The sequence below is a fragment of the Myotis brandtii genome, unplaced genomic scaffold (genome assembly GCF_000412655.1).
Source record: "Myotis brandtii unplaced genomic scaffold, ASM41265v1 scaffold399, whole genome shotgun sequence".
Classification (NCBI taxonomy): Eukaryota; Metazoa; Chordata; class Mammalia; order Chiroptera; family Vespertilionidae; genus Myotis; species Myotis brandtii.
In genome coordinates, this window is record NW_005365325.1 from 4,094,510 (window position 1) to 4,107,806 (window position 13,297).

At 37.3% G+C, this 13,297-nt stretch overlaps 1 protein-coding gene across 3 annotated transcripts in view; it reads right to left on the reverse strand.

Annotated features, from left to right (window-relative positions):
- The window catches only part of ANO3 (anoctamin 3), a 285,060-nt gene that overhangs the window by 26,814 nt on the left and 244,949 nt on the right, over positions 1 to 13,297 (reverse strand). For all 3 annotated transcript variants that reach the window (XM_014545226.1, XM_014545227.1, XM_005873091.2), the window contains 3 exons: positions 5,381 to 5,417; positions 2,136 to 2,247; positions 1,010 to 1,067 (listed from right to left, as the gene is read on the reverse strand). In XM_014545226.1, the coding sequence (XP_014400712.1) occupies positions 1,010 to 1,067; positions 2,136 to 2,247; positions 5,381 to 5,417 (207 nt within the window). The remainder of the gene's footprint in view (positions 1 to 1,009; positions 1,068 to 2,135; positions 2,248 to 5,380; positions 5,418 to 13,297) is intronic.

Below are 13,297 nucleotides of genomic sequence, written 5' to 3' on the forward strand. Positions count from 1 at the left end.
GACTGTCAGACTTGAAAGACAAAATATTTATTAATTACCCAGCAGAGGCCTTGATTATCGTATGTGTCAATAAATGCTTGTATAGTTGAATTCAGAGGGTCAGTTCTTATCTTCCATTATATATACTTTTTATATCTATACTTCTAGGATTTTTAAGGTTTATCACAAACCCAAATTTTTCATTGCACAGATTTTTTTCCAAAATAAATAATCCTTTGTTGAAAAATATGGCCTCTATCTATGTCATATGTATATATATGGTGGAAAATGTCTTAGATGGCTATAAAACATTTTTCCTGACACTAGTATTATAATTATTTCCTTGGGACTTTCAAAGAACAATAATGGCTTCTAATAATTTCACAAGAATATCTAATTAAACAAAATTATTGGTGGCACCAAACAAACAGATCTACCTGCCTATAGCCACTCCGTTCCCCACACTACCCTTGCTAACTTCAGTTGGACACTCCTGGAAAAAAGTAAGCATTAGTTCCCAGATTGGATAGTTGGATAGCCTTTTAGCAGATTTAGTCATTCTTCTGAGCTATGAAAGAAAACTGCAGGTTAGATTTGGGGGTTTCCCCAAAACCTGGGATTTTGAATGGCCTTAGTCTGCTATTGGCCAATAGAATAATACCTGGGTAGCTATGGAGACAGAACATTGATAAATATCAACTATAATTTATAGAGTATCTACCACAGGGGTTGTGCTAATTCTGTTACATAAATTATTTCTTATCTATAACCAGCTTTGCAACCTAAGTATTACTATTACCAATTTACAGATAAGGAGAAAGATATTCAGAGAGGTTAAATGAAGGGCAAAGAATTAACAAGTAACAAGGTTAGCATGTGAGCCCAGTTTTCTATAATATAAAGCATATGTTCCTAGAAAGGTTTAGGCTTCCTCAATGTAATCCCTTCTACCTTCTCTCTCCTGTCCCTCCTACAGTCATTGGCCCACATCCATGCATATCCCCACACCCACCCTTACAAGGTTACTTACTTCCTCCAGCCTCCACCGGTTAAAGAGTTTATTGTAATTTCCTGGGTGGCCTACAAATCTGTAAAAAGCCATTTTAATTCGTTAGCATTTATGTGGGTTGACTGAAGAACATCTAATACATCACAAGTGCATCTGTGGGTAGACATAAAGGTTCATTGGTGCAACTTGTTCCTAAGTGGTTGACTTAGGCCAAGCTTACACATCAAAGTACTTGACAATATAAAGAATATTATAAACTGTTGAACAAAAATAGATAGAGGCAAAGAAGCATCAAACAGATTGTCAAACTACAGGGGGAAGGTAGGGGAGGGTTGGGGAGGTTGATAAGAGATCAACTGAAGGACTTGTATGCATGCATATAAGCACAACCAATAGATGCAAGACACTGGAGTGGGAGGTGGTGAGGGCAAGTACCGGGGGGTAGGGGAGATCGGGGGGAGGTAAATGGGGGGAGAAAAGGAGACATATGTACTACTATTTGTAATACCTTAAACAATAAATTTTAAAAAAAGAAAAGTGATGTGTGAATTCAATACCAATGAGTTGAGAAAGTACAGAGAAACCAACTGAATGTATTTTTCCACTTTCATCTGCTGTAGAGTTTTAATGTCTGGTTGACCGAGTTGAAGAATATTAACATAAGAGCTAAATAATCTAATTTAAAATGTTTCTAGCTTCAATATGCTTCCATGGCACTGGCTGGAGTGTTAATCATATGGCAAACTAGAACCAGTAATTTAATATGATTTGTTTCCATATTTTGCAGCAAAAATAGAAAAAAAATGTTAACATGATTGGTAGAAGAAGTTTCCACACTAAGGAGCTGTAACCTAGGGTTATTCAAAATTTATTTTCTTATTTAAAAAAAAAACACATTACTGATGACAGGATAGTCATAATTCAACCCATGTAGGTATATAGGTTTTATTCTTTTATGCCAGCTGTAATTGGTTGTGGCAGCTGGAAGTACTATTCTATAATCTTTTGACTCAAACATGTGAAGACTAATTAGCCCAGTTTTCCATGGCTGGGGATCAGAAAGTGCCGCCTTTGTTAACAAATTGGAAATGGAACTGTTGAGAGTCTTTTTCACTCTATAAAGATGATGTATATAAAGCTGACTTACCTCCCCAAAAAGAAAGCGATATAGAAGATAGAACTGTTTAAATTAACAAACTGGAAGAGGAACATCTTCAGGGCAAAACTGTTTTCCCATTCAGATTCTGTTCGAGGATATTCTAAAAGGAACATAGAGTTTGTTTACACAGATGAGGTGAATGACAAGAAATGCGGACACAGAATCAGAAGCCCATGTTTAAGTTTTGGTTCAGTCATTTGCTAGTTCTGTGAGGCACTCAGTAAAATGCCTGTCAAATGTGAATGACAATATTTGCTGTACAGAGCTGATGAAAAGTACCAATGAGATCATCTGCAGACTTTTCCCACAGTTCCAAAAATATGATGCCTGATATTAATATCTACAGGTTTTTCAGGATTCTCTCTGTTACTGTCATTTAGAAATAACTATAAATATTAAATCAGTCTTTCACCCTGCCTAGCTAAATTGTCCATAGAGTTCTTTGAAGAATGAATATTTCCTGTGCAGACTTAGTGAATACAGTGGGGCCTTGACTTACGAGTGTCCCGACTAACGAGTTTTTCGAGATACAAGCTGTCTCTCAGTCGATTTTTTGCTTTGAGTTGCCAGCTAAAATTCGGGTTACGAGCCTGCTTCAGATACCCCACCGCTAGTTGGCGCAGCGAACGTCACAGTGAATACCACAACATCAGCCCAGCATCACGTGTCTCACTCGTTCACAAATGATTTGACATACAAGTAATTTGAGTTACGAGCTCTGTCACGGAACGAATTGAACTCGTAAGTCAAGGCCCCACTGTACTTAAAGAGAGAAAAGAGGGCTAGACCCGTCAGAAGAGCTGAGTTCTTATCTCAGCTTTATACCCAACTGCTGGTCATCTCAGGCAGGTCTCTTAATATTTTCTGTAATAAGTTTTATCATCTATGAAATAAGAAATTTACATGAGATGATTTCAAGAACCCTGTCAACTCTCACATGGTATGGCTCTAGGACTCTTAAAACAAAACAAAAGATAATGAGAGAGATTGGATGAAGATGGCTGCTGAACAGCCTTTGCTCCTACCCAGTATCCAAATAAATGACAGAAAACACACACATACACACACATATGTGTGTGTGTGTGTGTGTATAATGCTGTAATATAATTGAAGAATTCAAGAAAGGTAGAAAATTAGATGGGATCTAATTTAAGAAAAATAAAATACGCCAAAATGTAGGCAAGAGTCAATCACAGAATAAAGAGGGAATAGGTCCCAAGGAACTTCAAGCCTAAAGGGAGTAGGCTGCATAAATAGAAGGGTCTGTGTGGCACCCACAGAGTGACTGGTTGGTGGGCACTGTGACAGCACTCGGGAGAGCGGACATTTCCTCACAGGAGTATATATTATGGTATTCCTGGTTCTTAGCACAAATAACTGTTTTGTTTCATACTATTAATCAAGGTACCCCAAACCACTTCCTTAGATTTGCTGCCATCCTGGGTATAAGTTCTTTAAAAGAAAATGAATATAGGTAATCAGAGCTGGAAGAATGCTTTGAGACAATCCAGTTTAATTGCTTCATTACCCAGCTGAAGATACTTTAGCTCAGATAATGAAACGTTATTCCCATTTATTAAGCACTTGTCATGTATCAGGCAGCCAATCTACAATGATGAAATAGAATCTGTTCTCATTCTCATTTTCCCAATGAGGAAATTGAGATTCATAAAGAGGAGGCAGAACAGAGGGAAGAGAAGGAAGGGGAGTAGGAGGAGAAAGAATGGGGAGAGGAGAAAACTTGCTCATAGTCACATAATGTCCTAGTAATATAATCATTTAACTCTAGAGCATGAACTAGGGCCCAGTTGTCCCCTCTATACAATTTTCTTCTATTATCACTTGTCCTTGTAACTACATTACAGAAGTAATATATTACAGTGGAGTTATATAGTTTCTCCAGCAAGTGGAGTGTATCACATCTGCATTTATATTCTACTTATTTATCTTTTTTCATAATCCATAAAATAAGGATCCTACTGTCATAGATATATGGTTACAATAAAACAAAATGATGAAAGAGAAGTGTTTAGTACAATGCCTTGGATCTGGTGAGTTCTCAAACAATAAAAGATAGCTACTCAAATAGCTCTGTAATAAAAATTCTGTCCCCCAAACTGGAGATCAAACATCAAGCTAAAATACAGAAAACAAAATAACTTTTTGACATACAAGGTTTCAAGAAATTTACTTTCCAGGGGGCAAGAAATAAAGCCAAGACAGATGGCGATATAATATCCTGAAAGTAGTATCTAACTGAAAAATAAAGGTAAAGGAATTCCCAGAGCGCTGGTGAAAGCAAGAGTAGATGTGGCTGACCACAAGGCTAGAGGGTAACCCATTGAGACTGGAACAGACAGTGGGTTCAGGAAGGATAACTCTAAGAAGAAAATAAAATGAGTAGAATTCTTGATATTTTTTAGTATATTTTGAGAGAATTTAGAGTTGAGGCAGAAAGTTTGGGATAACTTAAGAAAATATGTAGAAAATTAAGCAAAATGTGCTTTTTTTAATAAACCATACCTTACTTAGATAGGAAAACAGAAATATAGACACAATGATGTGGACATCAATAACTAATCTGGCTAAAAATGCTGATGTGTACTTCCTTTGGAAGGGGGAGAAATAACAGTTGTGTATACAGGGATGGATAGGGAAGTATGTGAAGACAGGACACTGCAGGGAACATTGTGACCTAAGTTGTCTTCGTAATTGGAAGGCAATAGCTGTCTAAAGCAGAAAAATCCAAGAATGTCAGTAGAGGCGTGTTATTTAGAAATAGGGTAGGGCATACAAAAGAAACTGATAAAATTGGTAAAATGTAATCTGTTGGGGACATAAAAAATAAGAATGGGTATTGTGGCAAAGGACAGGTTTTCACTATAAATTTTTTAATATTATTTTGCCTTTAAATTGTATACATGAACAATATATAAATAAATGTATAAATAGTGTACATGTTGTAAAATATTTTGAAAAAATAATATTGGGGTGGAAAAATAAAGAACTGAAAAGGTAGAAGAGAAGAACATTTCAATGGAGGAAGAACCAAATTTGCTGATTCTCTATACTTACTCAATATGGTCCAACATCCTATGGTGCTTCTTTTACTTTTATTGACAATTATATAACTAAAGTTGATATTAAAAATACTAAAGTACATAAACCAATTATAAGCCCATAGGCCCTAATAAACTATTCTTCTAGTAAGAAGTGAAGAAAAATAGACTTACCTAAATTAGTGAGAAGATAAGCAATTTTTTCATAAGCCTGTAATAAGAGAACAATAGTTACTATTATTGTTTTCTTTAGAAAAGACTGTATTTACATAATCAAAGAAACATCTAAAGTGTATTCTACAAAGTATCTACATTTTTATTAACTAAAAGCATGTTTTTAGGCTAGTGCTTTACATATACACACACAATGCATGTGATATAAAAGTGTTGTAAATATATGATTTCTGAAATAACAAAGTCTTTTTTGGTAGCTATTGTTATTTCCATTTTATAAATAAAGGAAATGAGACTCTGATTTGATTATCAAATTATACGTACTTTCTTTTTTACTACACTGGGGGGGCTGAGTGGAAGCTTGACTTCTTTTATATTGATAAAACATTTTCCAAATAATGACAAAGACAGTGTGCAAATTTGCATTTCTAAAGAACAAAATTGGTTTGGTAGTTATTTGAAACAAGATTCATAAGTCAAATCTGTTTAATCTATAAGCTAGCCAGGCACATGCACAACATATTTTTATAACGTTTTTCATCTTCTGCCACCTTCTCCCTGTCCTGACATGCTCTGTCCACAACTCATGCAGACTCAAGGAAAGAAAACATCCTATATAATAAAAGCCTAATATGCTAAATGTCCGGTCTTCCGGTCAGCAATTCAATCAATCAAAGCGTAATATGCTAATGATATGCTAAGGCTGCTCAACTGCTCGCTATGATGTGCACTGACCACCAGGGGGCAGATGCTCCAACCGGTAGGTTAGCTTGCTGCTGGGGTCCAGCCTATCCGGGGCCTGAGCGAGACGAGCCAGACATGCCCTGGAGCCCTCCCACGGTCCCTCCCTGGCTGGCCAATCTCCCATGTCCCTCCCTGGCCCCAACTGTGCACCAGTGGGGTCCCTCGGCCTGGCCTACACCCTTTCACAATCCAGGCTTGAGGGACCCCAGGCCTCTAGTGTTTTATAATAGTCCAAGTAAATATAGTTGGGAAAATATATTTTCTACAGACAGTAGGGTATTATGTGTTTGTGGATATATGTGTTTCCATATAAATATTACTATGTAACCCTGTAATTCTACAAATTATTCTTTAAATTTCAATAACCCTGCTTGTTGTCATGCAAAATTAAAAGGTAGGTATCTGGACACTTTAAAAGTTGTTCACTTCCCCTGCCTGTTCTTTCAATAGAACTATTGTGGATTATTCATCGTAGTCATGATTCAAACCTACTTTGTCCTAAGATCTAAAGTGTTATGTTGAGATTGAAAGATTATATTGAGTACAATAGTCTCACTCTATCTCTTGTGTAGGTGCTTTGTTTTTTTATTATTCTGAAGTATACACACAAGTAAATTTTAGGACAAGATTAGCTTGAATTCATGAGCACCTGATTGCAAAATATTATTTTCCCCACCCTATTTATCAAGTCAAATGATTATAGAAGAATCTCCAAAAAATATAAGACTTGTCAATCAATAAATACTACCTAAGTGGTATTATGCCTCTAGCACTAATTTAAGTGCCATCCCTGGGTTTGGAAGAAAATTTTATTTAAATATCTGCCATTCAGAGTATTTGCCTGGTACCAAGCAGTGCTTTATGCATACTATAATTTGCTAGTCCTTATAACAATTTCATCAAATAGGTCTAATGATCCCATTTTACAGAAGAGGAAACCAAGTTTTCAAATATCAGGCTCCTTACCTGAGATGACACTACTAAGTAAGTAACAAAGTCAGGATTTGCACAATGGCTCTCTTGTTCCATCTACGCTATCTATGTCTTGTCACATAAACTATTTCAGATTTTTGTTTTAATTCTTAGCACATAGAACCTGTCTGCAGGCCTGGGAAGGTGATGTCTGAAGCTGATGCCCCAAGGGAGCACAAAAATGTTTGGAAGAATGTTATGAATCACAAAAGATGCTCATCCACTTCTGGAAATATTACTCTTGTGAAGCTTTCTGGGGCGCTTTGGAACCTGCATCATCCAAGGCCCAGATGCTAGCCGGCTGGCACCAGCATGAGGATGACTCACAAAATCTGGCCACGCAGAGTGACTGGTCAACTCTGAAACCACCACAAAGTCACAAAGTGCAGGAAGAGCTATAATGTGAACACATCCAACTGTATGGTGCATGGCAGCAATCATTTTGACAGGAGAGAGAGATAGATAGAGATAGAGAGAGAGAGAGAGATAGAGATAGAGATAGAGATAGAGAGCGCGCGAGAAAGATATGAAATGAATATGTATTTGGGGAAAGAGGAAATAAGGAGGGTCAGTATTAACTGTCTGGCCACCACATTTACTAGTATATATAGAGAGAATACTCTTTCATGGGACTTCAATGCCAGTGGCCAGAGAAAAATGACACACACATGTGCAATTGGTCAGGAGACGAACATTACGATAGAAAGATAACGGCTTTGTGGATAGAGAGTGGTGGTGGGCACGGAGTATTATCTTAGAGATTGGTCAGGGAAGCCTCTCCAAGAGGGTGGCATTTGAACAGAGAACTGCATGAAATGAGGGAGCCAAGCAAAGATCTGTACTAAGTTCCTTGGAGACCCAGGAACAGCAGGTGCAAATAGCCTGAGACAGGAAAGCACTTGGTGTGTTTAATGAAGGGCTTGGAAGTTAGAGGAGAGGAGTGGAGGCAGTAAAGAAGCAAAGTAGGAGGAGATGAGTCAGCGGGTCCCCAGAGGGAAACAGTATTTCAGGGCCTGGGAGGCCATGGTAAGGATTTTCATTTTGAGCTTCCCACTAATGCTTTGTTTTGAGGTGTTATGCACAAATCAGTTGGGAAAAATAAGAATGGCAAAGGCAGGGAAAAGACAAGGTTGTTGTGAAGGGGCATATTAAGGAGTTCTACACTTGTTTTATTTTCTTCCTTTCTTTCTTTCTTTCTTTCTTTCTTTCTTTCTTTCTTTCTTTCTTTGTTCAATGCATGTTTACTATTTATTTATTTTTTAATCTTTATTATTGAAAGTATTACATATGTCCCTCTTTTTCCCCATTGACCCCTTCTAGCCTACCCCCACCCCTCACCCCAGGCCTTCACCACACTATTGTCTGTGTCCATGGTTTATGCATATATATGCATACAAGTTCTTTGGTTGATCTCTTCCCAGCCACCCACTACCCTTGTTTTAGTTTTTTTTTTTTTCTGAGTTAGAGTCTCACCATCTAACCTTCACTGTAAAAATAAGCTCCAAATAAGCTTTTGCAGAATCAAAAGGAGATTGCTTTTCCTGAGTAATAAACCTTTTTGAATTTCTAGAAACTGTGGACATAGACATGAACTAACTAAGCAAATACACTTTTTAAAAGAGCCAGCCATTTCATTAAAGGAGTCAGTTGGCATCCTTTCTAAGTTAATATGTGCGGCCCAACTCTTTGATCCACCCTATTCCCTAATAACCTGCATTGTAATTGGTCACCAGTGGTAACTAGGTGTTAAGGAAAATTAGGTACATTTTGAGATCTTCAGTGATCAGGCCCGTGAAAGAAACAGGAATGTATGCTCTGGATTCTAGGGATGGAAAGAGATCAATAATGTGGGAGAGTCCAGAACTAGCACAGACTACTTATATTAGCCAAATGTATTTAGGGCTTTTTGTTGTTGCTGTTACAGTGCACTCATTACATGTTACATGCACTTTGAAGGAGTTTATTCTTTTATTGACCATGTTGAAATGGCTTGGTTGGCTTAATCCCAGATATTTCAAACTACAAGAGTACTTCTACTGTGACTACAAATTAATCATGAGCCCCGACAGCTATAACCTATTCTTAAATTAATTAGGGTATAATTAACAAGCAACAAGAATATACATTTTGGAATATTGCACATTTTAATTTTTCATTAAAATCTTCTTGGAAATATTTCCTGATATTGAGGAGGAAACTGGTCTTGCAAGGCGTGTCAGGCCATACAAACTGAACAATTCACTGCCCTGGGGGGGGGGGCAGGGAAGGTCATTATCGCTGGCCCCAGGAAGATCATCTGATAAGACCTGGGAACCCCCAACACCTGGGGGCCTTCCTGTAAACCCACAAGGGGGCGGAACCATATCTGCAAGACAAAGAACCCAGAAGATTATAAAAAGCAAAGCCTCTGTATGTTACTCACTCTCTGATTTGGAAATTACTTTCCTGAGTCCACTAGTCACTAGTGTTAATAAATGGGTCCCTCCCTTTCTCTAGGAAGCGTGCTTGGTTTTTCTTTGCTCTTCTGTAACAATATGATGGTAACATTTATGTAACAGTAATCCTGCTACCTTTAAATAACACAGCATTTTCATGGGTGGCAAAATAAAGAAGAAAAAAGATGGGATTAATAAAGAGCAACTCATGGTTTCAAATCCTGGCTTTGTGGGATTGTAGCTATATGCCTAGTAAAGAGATGTTAAAAATAGTAAGTTAGAGTTTTGATTATTGTTAAATTATTCCCAACTATCTTTGGAAATGTGGTATCTGACCTTGGCTATGTATTTAAATTACTTAGATCCCTTGAATCATTGATTTCCTAATGCTATTTTAGGGACTGAATGAATCAGAATCACTTATACTTTTTAAAATATAGATTGCTTAGCTCCACAAAGGAGATCCTGAATGGAACTTTGGATCTGTCATTTTGCAAGTGACTCAGCTGATTTCAAGCATAGTAAGAGCAGAAAACATTCCTTAAGTTACTCTCATGATCCTTAAGATGAACTTGTAATCAAATTTTGATTATTTTAACTCCTATTTTTATCCCAAATATTTACTTAGGGATACCATCATGTATCTGTTCTTAAATCTTAAGATAATGTATATTATTTGGTCACTAGTTTGAATAAAAATAACGAGTGCTGCAAACTTGGAAGACACTGAAAACATAATTTCAATAACAAATAATTTTGAACACATGAAATATTCAAGATGCTAGGATATTTGGAGAATATAATAATTAAAATATAGTTTAAATATAAATTGCCTAGGCAGTCAGTAGGCAGGGATCTGGAGATACAAAAATGAGGAAGCTACTAAGAAGTTTACACCCTGACAGAGGCAGAGAGGCATGCCCGTACAGAAGAGTATTCACAAGAGGGATTGTTGCCTTCCACCAGGAGAATCTGCTAAGGAGGGAGAACAGGCCTGCCCATCCACCTTGTGAGGAGAATGAACACAAAGAGAGATTATTCAGTTCTACATATGGGACTGAAAGAAAACTTTATTGAGGAAGTGATCCTTAACTAGAATTTTCAAAGATGAAGTGATATTCCTCAAGAAGTCAAAAGAAAACACACAAAACAGCAGATAGAGGAAACACTGTGAACTAAGAGACAGGGTTGTAAAATAGCAGAATGCCAGGGAGCAAGCAGAGTGGTTTGGTAACTGTAGTGCAGCCCATGAAAGGGAGGGAGAGACACTCCTTTGGACCAGAAGATAAAAGAAGGATGGCTTTAAATAATGGAGGGACTCGTGTGCCATGAAAACGAATTTAGAATTTATATCAGAGGCAATGGCAATCTGTGGAGCAGTTTCAAGTACAAAGTAAAATGATCAAATACAGTTTAGAAAGATCCTTCCAACAGTAATGTGCTAGGGAGAAAGAAAGAGTTGAAAATAGAGACAGGAAGACTAATCAGTTACAAGGCTGCTGCACCAGTCCAAGCTAGAAATGTGCCAAGTAGTAGTGAGGATGGTGAGGAGGGAATAGATAATAGAGATGCTACAGAAGCAAAATTTACAACAGTCACTGATATGATGAAGGAGACAAAAGAAATGCATGAAGAATGACACAAGGTTTCTGCCTCTGTACATTAAACATTGAAAGTTCCTTATTTAACAAATATTGTTTGGTTGATTTAAACTATTTCTGCCAAGCCTACATGCCATAATTTCATGAATTATAGCTGAAAAGCACATTAGATTAATAAAATATTTTTACTGAGGCTAAGTCCCTCATTCGAGGGATATGGTCGCGCAGGGATCACAAAGTAGAGCTATTAAAAAACGAAAAGCTGTATATTTAGTGTTGGTTCAAAAATAACAAGTAGCATTTGGTTTTCTAGGTGAATCTTTTTAATGATATAGTTTTTTAAAGAGTCTGGCATTTTGATATCAATTATTTTAATTTATACATATTGAAGCCCTGAAATTAATCCTGCGTGCTCAAGTGAGTCAGAAGGACTGTTTAGTAATCTGTGAAGTATCTTAACATCCTGAGTAGGGAGGGAATGCATGAATTCAGAAGGGAATTATTGTTTTACACTGATAAAATCTGAGGAATATAACATTCTTTTCACATTTGTTAAGTTGGCATTGAGTTCACTTCTTTTATGCTAAATCCATTTTTAAATCTGCGTTAGTTCAAGAGCAAAGAAGAAGTATTTATGGTCTATTCCACTTTCAATCATCTTTTAATCTTTGTGCTGAAATGCAAAAAGACACATGACAACAGTATGGTGATTGCCAGAGGAAGAGGGGTGGGAGGAGGTGGAAAAAGGTAAAGGTGGTGGTGGTGGTGGTGGGGATAAATGGTGATGGAAGGAGACTTGACTTGGGGTGGTAAACCTATAATACCGTATAAAGGTGGTATATTGTAGAAGTGTATACCTGAAATCTATATACTTTTATTAACCAATGTCATCCCAATAAATTCAATTAAATAAAAAGGAAAGTCAGTCCTGTCTTCTCCCAGCAACTATGGATGATTGTTATAGCACTAGGCAGTTACTCCTGTCTTTAATTAAACAGAACTAGTGGAATTTTGAGGATCTGAAAAGATTGTTTTTAGGACAAAAATAGTACTATCTTCACCTCCCTATTGAGCTCTTATTTCCATAAGTAGAGATACACTCCAGTTCAGTCTTTGTTATCTGAGAGATGCATTAGTTTGGAAGAAAGAATATATTAAGCCTCATCATACATAGAAACTTAGTGAGAACAAGCTGCATGTGAACCTTCTGCCAGAGAGGACTGACTACATGTATGAGGGTCAATTGAGATTCTAGGGAAGGGGGTAACTGAGGCTAGGAAGTAGATGTGGATCAGGGTCAGAGTTTAAGGGATTGGTGATTAAGAAGCAACTGGAATAATATAATACAAGAGTCTGGAACAAAATGGAAACCTCAGCCAAATTCAGTTTTGCAATAGGAGTGCCTTTTATATGGAAAATGTTTGAGGATAAAAGTTTCTATTTTTTCAAATGTAGATCTAATCATGACAAGTTCTTCAGTTTAACTGAAAAGAACTTGGGTGGGAGCTAAGGCTTGAACCCTGGATCTGCAGGTTCTGTTCCCAAAGCTGTCATGCTTGTTTTCCCAAGCAAAAGTTAATTAATCACATTTGGCTTCTTTGTCTTGTCTGTGAAATATTTTCCTTCTTCAAAGATATTAGGCCAGTTCATTAATTCACTCAAGATGTTTTTAAAGATCAGTAGGTCTTTGGAACAAATTGTCAAACACAGGAACACAGGGTTCTCTATTGAAGATCGGTAATAAATAAACATGAAACCATTAACATTGATTATATTCAATGGGTACAATTAGTTTATGGTAGGAAGGGAGATGAGTGGCATTTTGGATCATATCAAGTAACTTTCTTAATATTTTTAATGTTTTTGTACTGTTAATAATAATCCTATCTAATAATAGACAAACATGGTAATTAACCGTACCTCCGACACACTTCCCATTGGCTAATCAGGGCGATATGCAAATTAACTGCCAACCAAGATGGCGGCCGGCAGCCAGGCAGCTGAAGCGAACAGGAGGCTTGCTTGCTCCAGTGATGGAGGAAGCCAAGGTTCCCCGCCTGCCGCTGCCGGCCTCTGAGCTGCACTCTAAGAAACAATGTTGCAATTATAGAAGCTAAACAAACCCCAGAAACCTGCTTTCAGCCAGCCGGGCCTCAGAGCTGGAG